At 39.5% G+C, this 20,121-nt stretch overlaps 2 protein-coding genes across 7 annotated transcripts in view; one reads left to right on the top strand and one right to left on the bottom strand.

Moving 5' to 3' along the window:
* acp7 (acid phosphatase 7, tartrate resistant (putative)) overlaps positions 1 to 12,964 on the bottom strand; it is a 36,783-nt gene extending 23,819 nt beyond the window's left edge. Inside the window, exons 1-8 of one of the 3 annotated variants that reach the window (XM_034195549.1) lie at positions 12,919 to 12,964; positions 10,272 to 10,353; positions 10,009 to 10,158; positions 7,186 to 7,386; positions 6,935 to 7,117; positions 4,805 to 4,830; positions 3,745 to 3,842; positions 2,594 to 2,629 (exon numbers count right to left, since the gene is read on the bottom strand). In XM_034195549.1, coding sequence (XP_034051440.1) covers positions 2,594 to 2,629; positions 3,745 to 3,842; positions 4,805 to 4,830; positions 6,935 to 7,117; positions 7,186 to 7,386; positions 10,009 to 10,123 — 659 coding nt within the window. In that variant the 5' untranslated portion in view covers positions 10,124 to 10,158; positions 10,272 to 10,353; positions 12,919 to 12,964. Of the gene's footprint in view, positions 1 to 2,593; positions 2,630 to 3,744; positions 3,843 to 4,804; positions 4,831 to 6,934; positions 7,118 to 7,185; positions 7,387 to 10,008; positions 10,162 to 10,264; positions 10,354 to 12,918 lie in introns of all 3 variants that reach the window. The other 2 variants (XM_034195546.1, XM_034195548.1) reach the window with 2 other exon arrangements.
* Positions 12,596 to 17,378, top strand: LOC117532232 (KATNB1-like protein 1). Of its 4 annotated transcripts, XM_034195551.1 has the most exons (10): positions 12,596 to 12,661; positions 13,641 to 13,753; positions 13,857 to 13,894; positions 14,068 to 14,341; positions 14,457 to 14,572; positions 14,650 to 14,700; positions 16,514 to 16,603; positions 16,694 to 16,798; positions 16,883 to 16,976; positions 17,087 to 17,378. In XM_034195551.1, exons 2-10 carry the CDS (start codon positions 13,646 to 13,648, stop codon positions 17,117 to 17,119), a joined length of 909 nt encoding a protein of 302 aa, XP_034051442.1. In that variant the 5' UTR covers positions 12,596 to 12,661; positions 13,641 to 13,645; the 3' UTR covers positions 17,120 to 17,378. The 4 variants fall into 4 exon arrangements, with proteins under 4 accessions (XP_034051442.1, XP_034051444.1, XP_034051443.1 ...); XM_034195553.1 differs by lacking the exon at positions 13,857 to 13,894 and having other exon boundaries at positions 12,627 to 12,661; XM_034195550.1 differs by lacking the exon at positions 12,596 to 12,661 and having other exon boundaries at positions 13,534 to 13,753.
* Positions 17,379 to 20,121: the final 2,743 nt, after the last annotated feature.

Raw genomic sequence — 20,121 nt, 5'->3', positions numbered from 1 at the left:
GAGAGGATGAGGCCTGCCGCAGGGAGGGAGGGGCAGGAAGAGTGATAAGAGGAGAGGCTGGAGCATGCTTCGGTCCATGTGTAAGTCTGTCAGTTTATTGTCCTTGTGGGTTGAGATAAGAATGGAGCCGAATAATCTCACCAGAGCCTGGATAAATTCCTCTGGAGGAAAACAGTGGGCAATTGACCTTGATGCCTGTAGTGTTGCAGCCGAGCAGTGGAAAAACACTTTTTACAGTTCCACTCACTCAGCCAAATCCCAATTATGAATTAAGAATATTCCTAATTTTGAATTAAGACTATTCACCGGCCTCCGAAACCTTCAGCTTCAACTGCAAGGCACGCATCAGCTCCAAGGTGTCACCAATTTGCGTCTGAGTTCAAGAGTCAACGCAGTCTGAGAATGCACTGCCTTGCCGACCTCGTTAATCATGACGGACAAGCGAGGGCCCGTGGTTCTTGATGCCGCCGTCTTGCCAATTTTCCGGTAGATCAGGACAGCACATAAGCCAAAAAGTACCAGCCCTGCTACCATAAGACCAAAAATGAATAGGTCCTCGACATCCTACACAGAGAAAGGCGCCAAGCATGCCACACACCAGGAACTCCAGGAGTCGAGGACATAGCCCGCAGGATACGTTCCATCTGGGCAGGCAGGATCCCCCGGTCCTGACCTTCTTGTAGAAAAAATGGTGTCAATAGCATTCAGAGACCAGCTGATCAATTCCGTGGTTAATCCAATAGAAGTCCAATAGATCCAGAATCCAATATAGTTTTGAGGAATTCACAAGTCTGGTGAAGTAGGGACTTGAAGGTTAAAAGCAGAGAGATAAGGGAGAGTGGAGGAGATGCGACCGCCCTTGTTGGAGTCCCAAGCTTTCTTGCCTTTTCTGGATTGTGGTGATGTTGTGTATGTTTGTGCTTCATCCAGTTGTCTACAGTCCTTGACTCCGGTGTACCACTGTTTTAGGTGCCTCACCCATCACTATGCTAATGCTGGAATGCCCTCTCTGAATATAACATGATATACACACTGGATGACTCTGGTTTACAAGGCTATTACTGGGTTGGTTCCAACTTTTGTAATTTTCTTTGGAGATCTGAAAGCTGCTATGCTTTACACTTGATTGACATGTTTTTGTGTATCTCGTGTTTGGACTGAAATGGTAAAGAAGGTTTTTCGTTTTTCTGCTCCCTCTGCTTGGAATGCCCTCCAATCTGAGGTGTTAATTATCCAATGATGCAATTTTTCTGCAGATTTAGCTGACACTGCCCACTTACATAATGGAGAAACACACGTGCACACACACACAAGATAAATCCAACATAGTGATGCCCAGGGCTTGATATCGGCTATTCTAGCGCTCCATAGAAAACCTATGGACAACATCATGCATAGATGCTGCCTCCAGTTAATACATGCATTTAAGTTGGACACGTGTATGGCATGATCTGTGCTCACGCTGCAGTGTGCACTCATGACTGTCTCGCCTCTCGGATGAAAACATCTCAGGCACAAATATTAATGAGGAGTTTGGTGACGGCGCATCAAGGCACACAAAGTTCCTACCACCACTCAGCGTCTGTGGGAAATGAAACGCCAATAGCGAGCTGATGATTCACAGTCACATAAATGTTTGTTTTGGAGAGCGTTGCCTTGTTTAGATGTTGGCTGTTCCCGACGCTGCTCCAGTGTTTGGAATCTGAAATAGCTCCCATCTGTTTGAATGGTACAGTGAATAGCTTTTGACAGACCAAAGCGTTCTCTATAGCGGAAAAAAATTGTGGCTCACCAAAAAGGTTGCTTTTTTGGGTCTTCACAAAAAACAAAAACACACTTCACATCTCTCATAGACAAATAGGAATACAACTTGCCAGGGGGTGTTTGAAAAAAATGTCTCCTTTTATTTTCTCATCAGGTTGTTTGTCAGGTGACAGCAATTAGTAATTAGTTTCAGTACATATGCAGGTGTTCCACAGCACTAATTATGTCTGAAGAAGGGTAGCGCCCGAAATGCTACTCCTGCTATCTATATCTAAATAAAGCTTTTTGTATGGGAGCGTTCAGGCTGTGCGGATTTTTTGTTTTGGAAAAAAAAAAAATAAATGTCTCGCCACGATGAACAGAACATGTATGTTCTGTACCAATAAGACATTAATTACCCTTATGCACATCTGACTGATGGAAAATTTTAAGTATTTTCCAAGTTATTACTCAGGATTTATTTATTTTTTTAGTAATTTAGGAGGTGCTCTAACTTACATTCTGTGACTTTTATGTGAAAAACATACTGCATTATCATCTATGGACACAAGATGGCAATCTCTACATGTGTCAAGCTGCTCCTGTATACTGAGTGAGGTATGGTCATTCACACTCCTGAGCAGGAGGTGGCAGTAATACACCATTAAACTGAATGCCAACTGCCATAAAACAAAAACAAGAAGATGTTCTGAATGAGACAAATGTTAAATCATGCTCTCAAATGGAAAGATAAAAAGAGAGAATATTCATACTATTTTTTAATTTAATTTATACAGCGCCAAATCACAACAGAGCTGCCTCAAGCCACGTGACATGAGTAAGGTCTAACCTTATCAGTGGTAAGGAAAATCTTCCTCTGATGATACTGAGGAAGAAAAAAAACAGACTAGATTCAAAGGGGTGACCCACTGCTTTGACCATTCTAACAATTACAAGGTTTTGCAAAGTTTTACACAGCTGAATAAACAGAAAATAGAAAAAACAACAACATAATAACATCAACAACAACATACTAGTCAGAATAACACTCCTTTGGACTGTGTGCAACAATAAGAAGGACAATGGCAGTTCAGCTATGCTAAGCTAAGGTACAGCTATTATCTCAGTGTAGTCAAATATTTAATTACACTGAAAAGAGCCACCAAACAAATTTTTGTTCCTGACAGAATAACATTAATTAGGCCGTTAGCTTATGCTTGCTAATGCAGTGGTTGCATTATAAATACATAATGTGCCCAGTTGTCAAATGTTTAATTATACTGTGTGGTAAAAATTCTGAAATGTCTAAATTTTTCCTCTAAAACTGCACATTTACCTCCCCATGATCATCTGTTCATGGCCACAATAAGCAGTTTACTTTGAGTTCTTTGTGCCTCATACAATAACACTAGCAAGCCTGTTAGCTTGTGTTCGCTGATGCAGTATTTCTGCAGTTTTCAAACCTTTAATTGCAATACATGATTACCTCGTGGCCACAAGAAGCGCCTTACTCAAGTTCTTTGTGCTTTGTACAATAACATTAATTAGCTTGTTAGCTTCTGCTCACTAATGCAGTGTTTGCATTATACATAAATGTGCCAAGTTTTCAAATATTTAATTACATTACACATTTACTTCACTTATGAAGTGGCCACAAGAAAGAGTTTAATTACATAAAGGCAGACAAAGATGAACTAAATAATGTGCTGATTAAATTCATTTTGCTTCTTGTTGTATGCTGCAGTAGCCCCTTTCCAAAGATAAATATAGACTGGCACATCCTACATGTTTTTTCCATCTTCATGATGTGTTTTTGGACAGATGTGACTAATACTCCAGAAAGCAATATATTAGACAACAGACCAGAACTATGAATTTCACATGTGAGACAGAATTCTTTACTGAATGTGACAAGCAAGTCAGAGAATTTATGTATGCGTCTGTATGGATAAATTAGAAATGGAGTGAGCAGAGAGGATTTTTTTTTTTCATCTGACTTACTATGCAGACTCGTGGTTGCCTGGACAGGTCATGTAGGGAATGTAGGCTGCTATGGACTGGATCTGCCTCATGAACTCATCTCCAATCCTGGCGTTGTCCTGAAAAAATTGTTCCTCCATTACACGTGATGCCGCAGACTTTCCTGTTGCACAAGCGTTTGGTTTATTGCTGTCAGGAATGCATCATTTTTCTCCATTTGCTGATATCCAAGACAAATTAATTTGAATAACTCAAAAGCCCATTTTCCAGACAGCTTCAGGAATGCATCAACAGCGCCCCAAACAAACCAAACTGAAACCAGAAGCATGTTTTTTTAATTTTTCTTAAATGTCCTACGGGTTATAGAGCTCTAAGAACACCCTGCGGTTTACGGCTGAGTTGATGATTTTTACCTGCCACAGCTATTAATGACCTTTCAAACAAAACTCCCTTTTTCTGCTTTTCTATTTATAATATCAGTGAAGCCACAGGATGTACTTGGAGATTTCAACTAGGAGCACAGCTTGGATGAATTATGGTGATTAATATCTGCAGTAGCCTGCGTATTGCATCTAGCGATTTCTCAATATTAGCCAAAAGTCATGAATAAAACAGAAGGTCTCAGTTCAGGGAAAAGAGGAAGAGGTGATATTTGCACTCCAAGCCTTTGCCACTTACTCCTAAATGGTAGCTGTGAGGTTTTAAGATGAGAAAATATGTTATTGGGATTTAAGATTCTGGTTTCAAATGCCCCCTGTGCTATTCATGAAATACTTGGGTGACGTGACCCAAACGCTTGTCTTTCACCAGACTTACGGACTTACGGTCATGTTAATCATAAGCTGTGTGACTGAACCACAGTGGAGGGCCAATCTGTGCACTGATAACAAACAACAGGGACTCTTGAGAATGGAGAAGTAGAGAAAGGTAAAGTGTCTTATGTCATCTGTCATCGCGGATTTAGTCTAAAAATCTGACTGACTTAACATATAAGTCACCGATGAAAGAAGAGTGCTGTTGATTCTCTTAACTGGGCAAAAACTTCATTACAGATCATAATAATAAGAAGAATGATAAGTACCTCATCCATATCATATGCAATATCACCTGTAAAACAAAACATTGCAATGATTAGACATTATATATCTGCAAATAACATTTTTTAAGAGTCGAATTCTCACACTATACAGTGATAACATGTTAATCTTTGATGGACTGTGCCAAAGTCCACCTTTTTCCCCAATTGTGAATGTTGTTTTTCCAGTCATGCACATGTTTTCTCCATTAAGGAGGTCTGGTGGTTACAGGTGTCAGGATGACTATAAAAACTTTCAGCTGAGGTCTTCTTGGTCAAATGATCAACCTTATCAACTGGATTAAAACTGTTGATGGCTGGTAGGGTGGTGGATGAACTATAAAAAAAAGAAGAAAATCACACCATTGCTGCATGTGGAATGTATTAAACTCCTAAAAATATTCGCACAATGTATTAATATTTAGCGACCCAAGTTTATATCAAAGGTTTGTGAGAATCTCTTCATTGGTACCATGGTGGTTCCTAAAATATTCTGGCCCCACTCAAGAATTTAATGGTATCCAGCTCAAGCCAGGTCCAAACATTTCAACAAGTTTAGTAAAAACTGTTTAATCTATTCTTGAGTAATTGTATAATAATACAGAATATCTCCTTTACAGAGATAAAAAGATGTCCCTTGCATAGTAACTACTGCAATATTTGCCACAAAGGCCTTGAGGCGCCATTGGTGCCTGTGCTTATCCCCGAATTCCAAAGCATGAAATGGATGACAATCTATGCGAACGGCCAGACTACCAGGACAAATCGGATTTATGTGCACGTCTAATTTCAATCTGATTCCATGTTGTAAGTCGGATTGGTCAAAAGTCCAGTCCAGTTTTCTAAAACCGTTTCAAACTTCATTCATAAGTGGCCACTGATTCCACCAGCTGATTTCACTGATTAATATCACTTTGAGCAGATTGGATCAGTTAATTAGTGAAATCACCTGGTGGAATCAGTGGCTGCAAAGAAAACCTGCACCCTCTTGGCCCTTTCTGGAACAGGTTGCCCACCCCTGTTGTAAAAGGACACAAATCTGACATCTAGGCATATGACCTTGACCCTGATTTCCAACGTCATCTAAGATAATGGCTGAGAAAGACACCCACCGTCTCACCCCAAAATACCACTTTTTCTCTCCAAACATCAATTCTAGAGCATACATTTATATTGAACACCTATAGCAAATCATATATTCTGACTCCCTTTAGCAGACTACATTTGACGTTGAACCTCAGGGTCAAGGTCAAACATGCAAATGGATTAAAAAAATAGAAGTTTTTGGGTATATTTTGTCTTCATAGGACCAAATTTCTCTTTTAAAGCATAAATTTGCATTGAACACTTATAGCAAATAATTCACCCCAGCTCCCTTGAACCAACTGCACTTGACCTTGGAGCTTAGGATCAAGGATGCACATGAAAATGAATGGAAAACTACTCTTTCCTGTATTAATTGGCCTTTTCCCACTGATTTTTCAGTTTCTACCACAGAATAGGCAGAACATTGAAATGGACTCCACACGTCCATCTGTGCTTATTTGTTTAATTTGTCATCATGTTGTATCAGCATAATAGGCAGGGGACATTAGCCAAGTATTGGTTTGTTCAAACATGCCATTCCGTGCTATGCCCACATGCCCTGCTGGGCACTATGTAATTACTATAGCAATAGATGTGGATAAGATGGAAAATGAGGACTGCCACACAGACACACATATTGGATCTGGTCACTTGCTGTATATATTATGGACAGCAAAGCAATGAGATCACATTTGAATCAGATATGCAATACATCCTATTTGAACTGGCAGTCTGAACAAAATCCAACAATTCTCCTGGAGCAGAATAGAACCCAGTTCTATTCCTATCCCACTGAGCTACCCACTCTTAAGCTGGATGAATACCCCATGTGTCATTGTGATATTAATGGTTTCAGAAATTAAAAAGACCTTGCATGTATTGTTCCAGCCATTGACAAAACCAGCTTATTCTAATTAGCTCAACTCTTCAGGCAGGTACATGAGATAATTACTGAAATCACCTGTTTTAGGTGCAGAGTTGCTGCTGAATTAGATGTTTGTTGGTTCCGAGTTATGTTATGTGAACTGTGATAAAATTTGTGGAACTCACCAATGTGAAGGATGACATCATACATGCCAAGCTGTGTCTCCTTTTGCAGTCGAGACAGGGACTGAGGGTTCTCGTTGCCCATGTCGCCATAGAGGGCAAACCTTGGGCTGAAGCGCGTGCTGTCATTGAACGCGGTGAAGGAGAACACGTCGCTCCAGCCCTCATCGCTGCCACAGTGGTAAACTGAAAGCAGTACAACAAAGATTTGGCACACTGTAGGAGTAGGAAAGCAACACAGACGTCCTGCCTACCATAAGTGGCTGCAGGTTTGAGGCCTGTGAGAGTGACTCTGTGGATGTACATCTTCCTCTTCTCAGTTCCAGAGTCCACAAACAGAGTGGTGTCACCTTTGGCCAGCAGCTCAAACAGTCGACCTCCCATTAAGCTGTACTCCACCTCGCTCTCTGTCTCACTGAAGGTGGTCCAAGTCACCACCATGGAACCTGGAACTCCTGTGAACAAAAGCCCAGTTTTTGGATCTGTCCTGTAGATTAATCTGACAGAACTACTGGATTCAGATGCAATAAAACAGTAATTTTATTGCCAAACTCTGAGCTTTTGATCTTGGCTTTGGGAAGAAGTAAAACTTAGATGACAACAAGCGCGGAAGTCATTTCATGGAGACGACATGGGCTCGTGAAATGACTACCACATGTTTTACCTTCATCAGGGATGCTCAGAGTCAAAACTTTATGAGAGTCGAGGATAAGGTTGATGACATTTTAGTGAGTGTTGTATTGCTAAATGACTTAACATAAGTGCACAGACTGTGTTTCTACTCAGCAGGACAGTTACATAAGAACCCACTAACTGCCTGCATTCTGTGCTCTTTAAAACAGCTTCTGCTTTGTTGCACAGGTACATTATACCATATGAACATGATGCTTCAAGTGCATACCTCTGCCAAGGACCAAAATGTCATTTAAAAAAAAAAAACACTACATTTTCTGCAAAATCAGTTTTTAAAATACATTATATCTTTTGGTATGGCTGGGGTTTCATGCTAATTATGTCCCACAGTTCTTGTAGAGGAAGAATATCAACATGCACAAACTTTAAGCCTGAAATGGCATAAGACTTCTGTGACCAATGTCACATTAGTAAGCATTTGGACTCCTGCTTTCCCTGTGAGATAAGCCAAACAAGCTGATCTACACTGTGTTACATGCCTCCAAAATCTCTGGGAGAAAATCATAGGCTGTATATAAGCTGGACAAGTCCTCTGTGATGTCATCCACAGGTTTGGTGAAGCTCAAATTTACTAGGTCACAGCCACGTCACTGCCAGTTTACTTCTGTAATTTCTCCCAGCTCTTTATGTAATTTACTGCCCCTTACCAAGAACCAAACCATTGTATTCCTCATTTTGGATTTATTAAAGGTCACAATGAAAACTGGACCGGAACCCTCACAGACAATGGCCATCTTGTGAAAGGCCCAGAAAATGGATCATACATCACTTTTTATACAATGTGGCCATTTACAGTGGGTGTAGTTTAGTCTCACATTTCTAATGTTACTGGCTCTCACAGATAGGGAGAGCCCTCCCTGTATCTAATAAGACATAAGTGATGGACGTAAAACTTAACTCTTATGTTTAAACGTTAAACCACATCCCAGAGACTTCCAATAAAATAGCAAAAACAAATACTTGACAACTAACATAAAATAAGGACTTAGCACAGATATTATCTAACACTTCCGTGTCACGTCCGGGTGTGGTGTGAAAATCCGTTGTGTAACAGCACACATCACATAATCAGAAAAAAAAAATAAAAAAAATAATAATAATAATAAATAATAATAACAATAATAATAATACAAAATAACATAATTGTCCATACTTTAACTAAGCTATATAGTTCTTCAAACATGAATTGTATTTTTGTATTATTATTGTATTATTCCATATTTTTGGGCCACAAGTAGAAACACAGAAACCTTTCCTGGTCGTCCAAGTGCCAGCAATTTTAAAATGATACAAGCCCCTTAAATTATATTTTCCCCGTCTCTCTCCTTGAAAAATTCTTGAATTCTGAGGGACAGTTGCTTATTTTTCACTTTCTACATTAATTGCACAGTCTTAAACGTGATCATATCGTGAAGTTTTAATATTTTAGATTTAATAAACAATGAATTGGTGTGATCTCGATAACCTACATTGTGAATTGTTCTTAATGCTCTTTTTTGAAGAATGACTAATGATTCCAATGTATTTTTATAATTATTGCCCCAAACTTTAGCACAGTATGCCAAATAGGGAGAAACCAATGAACAATACAGAGTATGAAGTGCTTTGCAATCAAGAACATGCCTTACCTTATTTAGTACTGCAATACTTTTGGATGTTTTCTTTTGAATATGTTAAATATGAGCTTTCCAATTAATTATTTCATCAGTAATAACACCTAAGAACTTATGTTCTTTGACATGCTCTATGATGAAGGTCTCAATGAGCACAGTGGCCTCCATCATCTGTAAATGGAAGAAGTTCGGATCCAAGACGCTTCCTAGAGCTGGCTGCCCATCTAAACTAAGCCATCGAGGGAGAAGGGCCTTAGTCAGGGAGGTGACCAAGAACCCGATAATCACTCTGTCAGAGCGCCAGCATTTCTCTGTGGAGAGAGGAGAACCTTCCAGAAGGACAACCATCTCTGCAGCAATCCACCAATCAGACCTGTATGGTAGAGTGGCCGGACAGAAGCCACTCCTTAGTAAAAAGGCACATGGCAGCCCACCTGGAGTTTGACAAAAAGGCATCTGAAGGACAAGTGTCACTTGGTCTTTTCAAGATATTGCATACACAATGGTTCAGAGAGTCTGCCCCCTGGTGGCCAACAGTAGAAATGAAAGTAGACTTCAAACCTGTGAGTTCTTGAGGTCAACTTCTGTACCACCAAGATTAAGTGTGATACACAGTCTTTGTTGAGATATTATGTACAAATCTACCAGAGTCAAGCTGCTCCTCGACCTGCTCTGCCTTTCTTGACACAGTTAAAAATAAAATGAAATTTCTAAATCTGCAGTTGCAAATGAAGATTTTCACCAGTGTGAAAATCTGATGGTAATATGTACCTGGATAGGAAAGGTGCACCTGTTCTGGCTGGGTCCATATGGGAGGAACACCAAGTACCAACAGGGGTGCGAGGCTCAGCACAGCAAATGCAGCATAAATAGACCCCACTGTCATGCTGGACTTTATAAACACAGTCCTGGACAGAGTATCTGCAAACACCCAGAAAATAACTCAGTTATGTTGCTGTAATCATGTGATCTAAGTTCAGACTCCTCATTTCAGGTGTCACATGACAGGAAAAGGAAAATGTACTGTGTCTCACCATGAACTCAGTGCAGCTTTTCACACAGCTGAGTGCCAGTTAATCATGAGGAAGTGGATATCAGCGAACGCAGCGACTGAAACTGCAAAACCAAAAACAGCTTGGTCAGCAAGCAAACAAAAGATATCATGCAACAATAAAAGCAGCTGATGTTGTTTTTCATTGTAGGGAGGTGCAGATCCCACGATGAGCTCAAATGCAGCAGAGATAATCTCACAAGTCTCAACCTGCCTCGGATGAATACAGTGCTGCCTCACTGACCCCTGTTACCAAGTCCTCTCATTATAAATGACTTTCAAAGCACTGAACAAGATAAAACCCCCAAATAAAACTGCAACACAACAATGCACATGACAAAAATAAAACTGATGCAAAAAAAAATCTCATTAAAAGAAGTACAAACACTTAAAAATGACATCGGGGTGAATGTGAGGCATTATTGTAAAGCGCTTTGAGAGTCTGATGCAGATGGAAAAGTGCTATATAAATATAGTCCATTTACCATAAAAATCTCTAATTAGAAAGATAATAAAAACCAAATCCTCAAACCCTCTTACACAACTATAACTATACTCATTAACCATAAGCAGTAGAAAATAAATAAGTATCGAGTCTGGACTTGAAATTACTCAGAAAACTTAACTGCTGAATTTCAGTTGGTTGACTGTTCCACAAAACTGGTGTACACTTATTTGGGTACATTCTAGTATTTCTAACAACACTACAGGTGAATTTGGATAGCATTTCAGTCTTTCTTTTGATGACAGAGGATGTCCAGTTGTTTGACTGGTTCCTTTGATGTTCACAGCTACTTAACATAAATTAGCATATTTGAGGGCCTTCCACCCCTTGAATCATTCCCTATTTTTAGTATGTTCCCGGGGTATATCAGAGGAGAATCAGACATAAAACTTTTTTTTTTTTTTTTTTGCAATTAGTGGTGGCATCACTAAATTAACATAGAGATCTTTTTGTACTTTATCAAGTGAGTACCCTTTTTAAAAGACTGAATTACTGTAGGGTGAACTGACTGAATCACTTTCACCTTTAGTTTTTCCTAAAATCCAATTAGTTTTTCATCACTACAACACAATTATCAGTTAACCCACAGTAGTTTTACAAGAACATTATGCAAATGAATTCATTATGATTACTGCCTGTTGTCTTTGTGGAATTGTGCACTGGACTGTGAATTTAACACAGTGCTCAGGTTTTTATTAATCTGATAGGGACTGTTACTTTGTTTAAAGCGCCAATCATACTCCAGTATATTGGGGAATAGCCAACCTGTTCACACACAGATTTGGATGAAGTCAAGACTTAAATAAATAAATAAATAATAAAGTAAATAAATAAAAATCACATTTTTCCACCAGTTATGATGAACAAATTATCTCGGCTATTTTGAACTGAAGTGTTGATTATTCCTTTATTTATGTGTGTTTGTTCTGGTCTGCATTCTTTCTTTTTTAGATTGTATACAGTACTGTTTTGTTAATCTATTTGTGTTGTAATATATCTTTGTATGGTAAAGTACTGTGAAATATCACATGTGAAAGTGCTTCTAAGCTTGTCCTTGTTCTTATTATTTTATGAAAACAGACTTATTTTTGCTGCTTTTAATTTCAGACAAAAACATTATCCCAGCTGAAGCTTGACTACCAAAACTGAGATCTAGAGGTGGGCGGCTCGATCCTAATATCGATACCAATGCTGGTATTGATATTGAATGATCCTCGTGTAAAAAGATCGATGCTCAAGCTTTTTTTCTCTCCTGCACGCAGTGACTGCTGCGCACGCAGATTCATCAAAGTCTACTTTTTGTCTGTAAGAGCAGCGCTGCGCTGTGTCACACAACACAGAGCAGCGCACCCTCCCCCCTCTGGTCTTTTGTTGTTGCGCCGTCATGTGGCTCAGCAGCGCCAGCCAATTTTGTTGTGGTGTGTTAATTTTGTTGTATTGTGGTTTGTCAGCCCTCTACCTCAGGATATTTCGTTTTAAGTTGAGTTGAGTGATATTTTTTTAAACAAAAATGTTGATTGTGATAATAAAGTATTTTGTTGTCATGTACAATGTTTGGTGAAATTCTATCCTAGGCCTTTTGGATCTATGAAGCTTAAATATGAAAAAGTATCGGTATCGGCGATACTGGGCCTGTATTTACTTGGTATCGCATCAATACCAAAATTCCCGGTATTGCCCACCTCTACTGAGATCATCAGACTGGTTTAGAACATATTTAAACGATTGTTTCGATTTAAAGACTGCACTGTAATACTCCCACTAGTCGCTAGGTGGTGCTAACTGCAGCGTGAATAGAAGGCTTTCGGCGGAGTGAATCAGTTAAAATGTTAATGAGTCCGAGGGTCGTAAACACAGAGGAAAACAAGGTGAGTGACACTACTAACATTTTTAAGATCGTTTAACTACTTTATAAAGTCCTGTTAGCTCGATTATGTCTCGAACTGATTTTCGGCTCGACTGATTTTGTCTGTTTAAAATTAAAAGCTAAGTCGGTACAGCGGAAAGGCTGTTTGCTTCTTTCCGAATGTCAGACACCATTTAACGAACTAGGAAAAATAGTGTTTAAAAGCGAACCATATCTGGAGCGGAAAGAAAATCATTAATTCTTCCATTTAATACTCACAACATTATTCAGCTGTTTGGATTCAGTACTTCCTGTGACGTCTTTGTGCAGGGAATTGTGGGAAATGTTGTTTTGTACTCTGTTTTGAAACATTCAGACGTTTGACAACTGATTTTGTTATATATATCCTTTTGCTCGTTTTAACTTCTGAAATGTGATGTTCTGATTTATATAATTATAGATTGTTTTTTAAAAAAAAAAAAACAATGCATTAGTCCAAAATAAAAAAATAAACACGTTTTTACACCGAGAAGTTATAATGGCATTGTTGAATCAATCACTGTAAAATAGTAGTAATAATAATAAAATTATATTTTTTACAATATATTTGTTGCACCACTAATTGTTTATGGAGCCTATAAATGATATAGTTTGTAAATGGTCCTGATGCAGAGGTTTGTTAATTATATTTGTGAATGGAGGAGGGAGGGTGTCACATATTTTAAGGAATGTTTTAAAACTTACCTGTTCCACCCACAGCTAATGACGTTATCCAGGTAGAGACCTGGCAGACAACAGCCTTAGGCAAGTGGGTGTGGCTAAAGCAGGACATGAACATAATGTTTGCATAGCTGCTTATCTCTGAAAAGATAGCTGGTTGCAGCCGCTTTGGAACGTAAATGTTGAAACATCCTGAGGATTTCTTTTTTCTTTAGGGGTGGTCTGATCTGTGCTGGCCTGGTTGATTGACAGCCATGACTCTCTTATTACTCTTTTATTAGGTCTGATGGACTCCAACAGTGAAGACAGAGAGCATCCAAACATTGGGCACACCTCACAACATGAACAGGCCTTGTTTAGAGTGAGATATTCTCATCAGAGAAATGCAAATAAGGTCAGTGGGATTTTATTATTATGATATTTCGGCTCTAGCTGAGGAAGTTGTGGTTGCCGAATGCCTCAACCAATACTTGTGTATTGTGTTGCGATATCTGCAGGTGAATCATGATAAAAATGAGATGCTTCCCAAAAAGAGGTAAGTCCATACCTGCCAAATTGGTAATACGCCGTACTGGGGGGAAATGGACTTTAGCCCGTATAAAATATAGGCAAACGGTATAGATTGACTGGTATGCAAGTCAGTTTGTTTGGTTATACGTAATAAGAAGGCAAAACAATGTCACTGCTACCCTCCTTTTCCCTCCTTAGGGCTCCGGCAGGTCGGTCTGGAAACACCCCCAGTAGATTCAAGCGAGTAGTGTCGTGTAAGAGGAAGAACCATTATCTGACAATGGCTCGGAGGAAACAGTTTGGTCCTGGGAGAACGTGCAACACGACTAACAAGGAGAACGAGAGGATGCCTGTGAAGGATGCACAACAGGAGCTTTACAATGTGGACATTTGGGATTTCCCACCAAATGTCAATAACGAGATGTCTGGTGGAACTGATCCCGAACAAACAGAATGCTTCTTACTCGCTGAGGTCAGACATACTGTATCACAATGCACATCACATCTGTGTGGCGAATGTTTGCTGATTTATTGGATGAGTAACATACAGATAAACCCTGCGTCTGAAGCTAACGGTGGTTTTTCAGCTCGCTAAGGATCACAGGCTAATGACCGACGTGCTCTTTGGACGACATCTGAGACTGAAAGTGGCTTTAACATTGTGGAAGAGAAATGTTGGCGAACTGTTGACGTACTTCCTGAGGTACAAAATGTGTATTCATTACCCCCCGCCCCCACACATGACAACCATGAGAAATGACAACATGTCATATTTTGCAGAATCCAAGACATTGGAGTCCTTGTTGACTTTCTCCCAATGATAACCAAGAGGTAAGTGCAGAAGCCAATTTCTTGGGGCTGGGGGTTGCCTTCAGCTGTTCCCAGTTGCTCTGGGTCACCTTTTACTTACGGTATTTTCTAGACTATAAGTTACACCTTTCTTCTGTATTATCAGTTTCAATTTAATTCATTTATATAGCGCCAAATCACAAGAAAGCTGCCTCAAGGCGCTTCACACAATAAGGTCTAACCTTACTAACCCCCAGAGCAGCAGTGGTAAGGAAAAACTCCTTCTGAGGAAGAAACCTCAAGCAGACCAGACTCAAAGGGGTGACCCTCTGCTTGGGCCGTGCTACAGACATAAATTACAGAACAATTCACAAAACAAATATACAGGAAATGCTGTTGGTGCACAGGACAGGAGGATCGTCAACACGAACACAACTATCTCTGGATGGAGCTGCACCTTAAACAGAGAGAAAAACAGAATCGGGCATCAGAAAGACAAGAAGTACAGTATAATTTGTCAGCATTAAACAACAAGAAAAGCAGGAAATACTAAGGTGATCGCCGCCCACTAGCCCTAAGCTTCACTAAAAGACCCAGAATTTAGGTAAAGTTGAGGCCGCGGCACGCTCCGTTTCCTAATAAAATGAATTAATAGAGTAAAAAGCACAGAACTATACTATGCCAGTATGCTGGCCATACGAAAGGGAAAATAAGTGCGTCTTAAGTCTGGACTTGAAAGTCTCACAGAATCTGACTTTTATTGACGCAGGGAGATCATTCCACAGAACAGGGGCACAATAAGAGAAAGCTCTGTGACCTGCAGACTTCTTATTCACCCTAGGGACACAAAGTAGTCCTGTACCCAGAGAACGCAAAGTCCGGGCCGGTACATAAGGTTTAATTAGGTCAGCTAGGTAGGGAGGTGCCAGTCCGTGAACAATTTTATAGACTAATAGCAGAGCCTTATTATTAACTCTTAATTTGGGATTATTATTATGAAAGTGCGTGATTTTTCACGGTACACAAATCTCATCTGACTACAAGTCGCAGGAGCTCCCAAACTAGTACTTATACTCCAGAAATACAGTATTTAGGCAAGGCAAGTTTATTTATAGAGCACAATTCATACACAAGGCAATTCAAAGTGCTTTACAGTTACATAAATTTACAGTCAGATATAATCAATTCATAAAATCTAAATAATCATTAGACATTACATTAAAAGGAAAAAGTGCAGATAAAATACTTTCATTTGTCATATGTACAGGTAAAATAAACTGTTTTCAGCCTGGATTTATTTATAGTTCTTGTATAGTTGGGTTTAGGGTTAGTCTTGCCAACATAAGAGAAGGTGGTTGTGACTTGGTTGGGTGTGCTGAAGGAACAACCCTACTACAGTGGTGGTGAGGGGGGGTCTTGTAGCATGCTCCCCTCCACGGGAGTATTTTAAAATCTATAGCCTATTTCTTGCATTCTGGGAAGCTAAAATAACTAACCCTCGAGCCATTGTTTTTAATGCACAATGTTTTTTTATTTCAAACACTAAATCTTTGACAGCATCTTCAGTCAGATGAGCTGAGCTGTGCACTGCATTAACTAATTCTGCATGCAGCAACATTCATCAGTCAACCTCTGTTTATGGACTATTCTATAGTAACAGAATTACATTTAGAGCCAATTTTTTAAACGCGAGTTAAAATATGGTCTGATTTTGCCATCATTGGTATTCTGCTGCCATAGAATTACCTTTCTGCAAGAGCTTTCCCATATTTTATCACACATTACTTCGGGTGGGGGGGGTGGAACTCCCCCTCCAGATCCGCCACTGAAGGGTTTGTCTAATTTTCCATTTCAGCATTGATGAGGACTCCTCCAGCGTTACGATTGGGTGCTGTGTTGACCTCTTCCCATTAGTTAAAGAAGTCCTCACCTGGCCATATGAAGAGTGAGTATTCCTGCTGTTTGTGCAACCGAATGAAGTGCAAAATCTCATGAGACAATGTAGCAAGATGATTGTTCTCATTTGTCCTCGCAGGTATCTTGTAGCTGGTCTACGGTGGATACAATCAGTTTTGAGAAATTGGCGTGAGGAACTTCAAGCAAGCAGACACACTGGGTTGACTAATAATCTGTCAGATCGGTAAGTGTTGATGCAGGTAAACGCTGTGAAGTTCTTCTGTTACGACTTCATCGATTCACATAAATCAAGTCAACTTTGTTGCAGGAATTTCACAGTGTTCAGTCAGCAGCTGCTGGAGTTATGGTACCGGGAACCTTTTTTGAAGAGCGTTCCAGGAACTGCAGGGGAGATTGCAAAGGTCAGCATCACTGTGGAGAACAAAGTGTGACTTCTGCATTTATTTATTTTTCCTCCAACTGAATCTTGTCATGCAACACAAGTCGTACACGTGTCTCTATGTTCTCTCAGGACATTGATTCTTTCCTGTCACGACTCACCTGACGACACTGAGGAACCAGATAATGGATCCGTTTCTGACAGTGGCCTCTTAAAGAACATTTTGAATGTCCAACTCTTAAACAAGTGCTGCTGCCATTTCCACAAGAAATAGAATCCTTCCTGAAATGATGTCTGTAGCAATTCGCTTACATTTAAATCATGACGATGTGCAATATAATTTGGTAGTTGTAAATATGTAGTTCATGTTCCTGTTTGTGATATATGCTCTTATTGAATGATGGATAAATGGACCTCCACTGGTGTTTGATTGTTTATTTGACCAAACACAGTCATCGTTAGCCTACAAGCAATTCTGGTTCCGATGGTATGCTGATTTGTCACCATCAGTCTTTAGGGTCCAGTGCTTCCTGTCTCACTCTATGGTTGAGATTCTTGCATGTTGACCATTTATCTAAGGTCTCTGGTTGAAGACCCTAGGGGCTGGAGATGGCTTAAGGGACACCAGAGTTTGGTAGGGTTACTTGAAATGTCATCGGTTACCAAATACAAAAATACATTTGGGATACTTTTGGATATCTTATAATATTTAACAAATATATGTACATCAATATTTGTTAAATATTTCTTATATTCCTCTATGCAATGTGACATGTTTGCTCTGTGTAACTCACAATGAGTGTACACGTGTAGTAGGGCAGATATGTATAAATATCACTACAACCGTATGTTTTATGGTAAAAGCCCAAATTTGTGCAGACATTTGATAAAGAATTATAATAATAATAATAATTAAAAAAAATAAATAAATCATACCAAGCTAAACCCCCCCACCACCCACCCATTTTTTAAATACCAATGTAATTGTATATAGAATAGATTCAGTGTTAAAAAACAAAACATTTCATATATATATATATATCTATATATATAGTGGGGCAGATATGTGAAACCATAAAACGCACACTTTATGGTAAAAGCAACCAAATTTAGTTCAGACACTGTTCTCCATTGTAATGTGGAGTTGTGTAAAGAGGAAGGGCATCCAACATAATACTTGTGCTAAATCAACATGCCAGGTTACCTCAAATCGGCTGTGGAGACCCCGAGCGAAAATAAAGGGAACAGCTGAAGGGCCTTTATATGAGCGAAGCAACGCTCCATGGTCCAGCAATGCCAAAACCAGAAATGCCAAATGTTTGAGTCGACCCTGAAACCGGAAATGCCAAATGTTGAACTCTTTCTGGAGCAACAATAGAGGAGATCTTGCACAGTTCAGAAAACTAGAAACACTAACCTGAGAGGCAATTTGCACCTTGACAGCCCTTGAGATCAGTCAGTGACTATCTAGCGTGTAAATTACATGTAAAAAATATTTGGAGCTTTGAAAATAAGGACATTTCTCTACCGTGAATAATCAAAATTGATAACTCTTGCGTTATCCATCGAAGAAAGACTGTCATCTGCACAGCAACAATTTTTTTTTCATTATACAGATAGAATAAAGTCCAAAGAAACCATGAGACCCTTGATGGTTAAGTGGTTCTTCTACAGTTTCATTTTCTAACTAAATTATACTGGGGAAAAAGTCTGATGGACCTATATGACCTTCTTGCTTCTTATACAGTTTCATTTTTTAATATTTAAATTTACAACATTATTATACTGAAAAATGTCTGAAGTACCTAAATGACATGGTGAAATGGTATATGCGCACACACACACACACACACACACACACACACCCATACAGTAGTGTTTAGAATAATAGTAGTGTTATGTGACTAAAAAGATGAATTCAGGTTTTGAGTATATTTCTTATTGTTACATGGGAAACAAGGTACCAGTAGATTCAGTAGATTTTCACAAATCCAACAAGACCAAGCATTCATGATATGCACACTCTTAAGGCTATGAAATTGGGCTATTAGTAAAAAAAAAGTAGAAAAGGGGGTGTTCATAATACAATATAAACTGCATAAACTGCAGGATTGTCTTACAGACATAAAGACATGGATGACCTCTAATTTCCTGCTTTTAAACTCAGATAAAACTGAAGTTATTGTACTTGGCCCCACAAATCTTAGAAACATGGTGTCTAACCAGATCCTTACTCTGGATGGCATACCCTGACCTCTAGTAATACTGTGAGAAATCTTGGAGTCATTTTTGATCAGGATATGTCATTCAAAGCGCATATTAAACAAATATGTAAGACTGCTTTTTTGCATTTACGCAATATCTCTAAAATTAGAAAGGTCTCAGAGTGATGCTGAAAAACTAATTCATGCATTGGACTATTGTAATTCATTATTATCAGTTGTCCTAAAAGTTCCCTGAAAAGCCTTCAGTTAATTCAAAATGCAGCTAGAGTACTGACGGGGACTAGAAGGAGAGAGCATATCTCACCCATATTGGCCTCTCTTCATTGGCTTCCTGTTAATTGTAGAATAGAATTTAAAATTCTTCTTCTACTTATAGGTTTTGAATAGTCAGGTCCCTTCTTATCTTAGGGACCTCATAGTTCCATATCACCCCAATAGAGCGCTTCGCTCTCAGACTGCAGGCTTACTTGTAGTTCCTAGGGTTTGTAAGAGTAGAATGGGAGGCAGAGCCTTCAGCTTTCAGGCTCCTCTCCTCTGGAACCAGCTCCCAATTCGGATCAGGGAGACAGACACCCTCTCTACTTTTAAGATTAGGCTTAAAACTTTCCTTTTGCTAAAGCTTATAGTTAGGGCTGGATCAGGTGACCCTGAACCATCCCTTAGTTATGCTGCTATAGACTTAGACTGCTGGGGGGTTCCCATAATGCATTGAGTGTTTTTCTCTTTTTGCTCTGTATGCACCACTCTGCATTTAATCATTAGTGATTGATCTCTGCTCCCCTCCACAGCATGTCTTTTTCCCGGTTCTCTCCCTCAGCCCCAACCAGTCCCAGCAGAAGACTGCCCCTCCCTGAGCCTGGTTCTGCTGGAGTTTCTTGCTGTTAAAAGGGAGTTTTCCTTCCCACTGTAGCCAAGTGCTTGCTCACAGGGGGTCGTTTTGAC

The sequence above is a fragment of the Thalassophryne amazonica genome, chromosome 19 (genome assembly GCF_902500255.1).
Source record: "Thalassophryne amazonica chromosome 19, fThaAma1.1, whole genome shotgun sequence".
Classification (NCBI taxonomy): domain Eukaryota; kingdom Metazoa; phylum Chordata; class Actinopteri; order Batrachoidiformes; family Batrachoididae; genus Thalassophryne; species Thalassophryne amazonica.
Note: the sequence above shows the minus strand (reverse complement) of the source record. Positions and strands in the feature narration are given on the sequence as shown.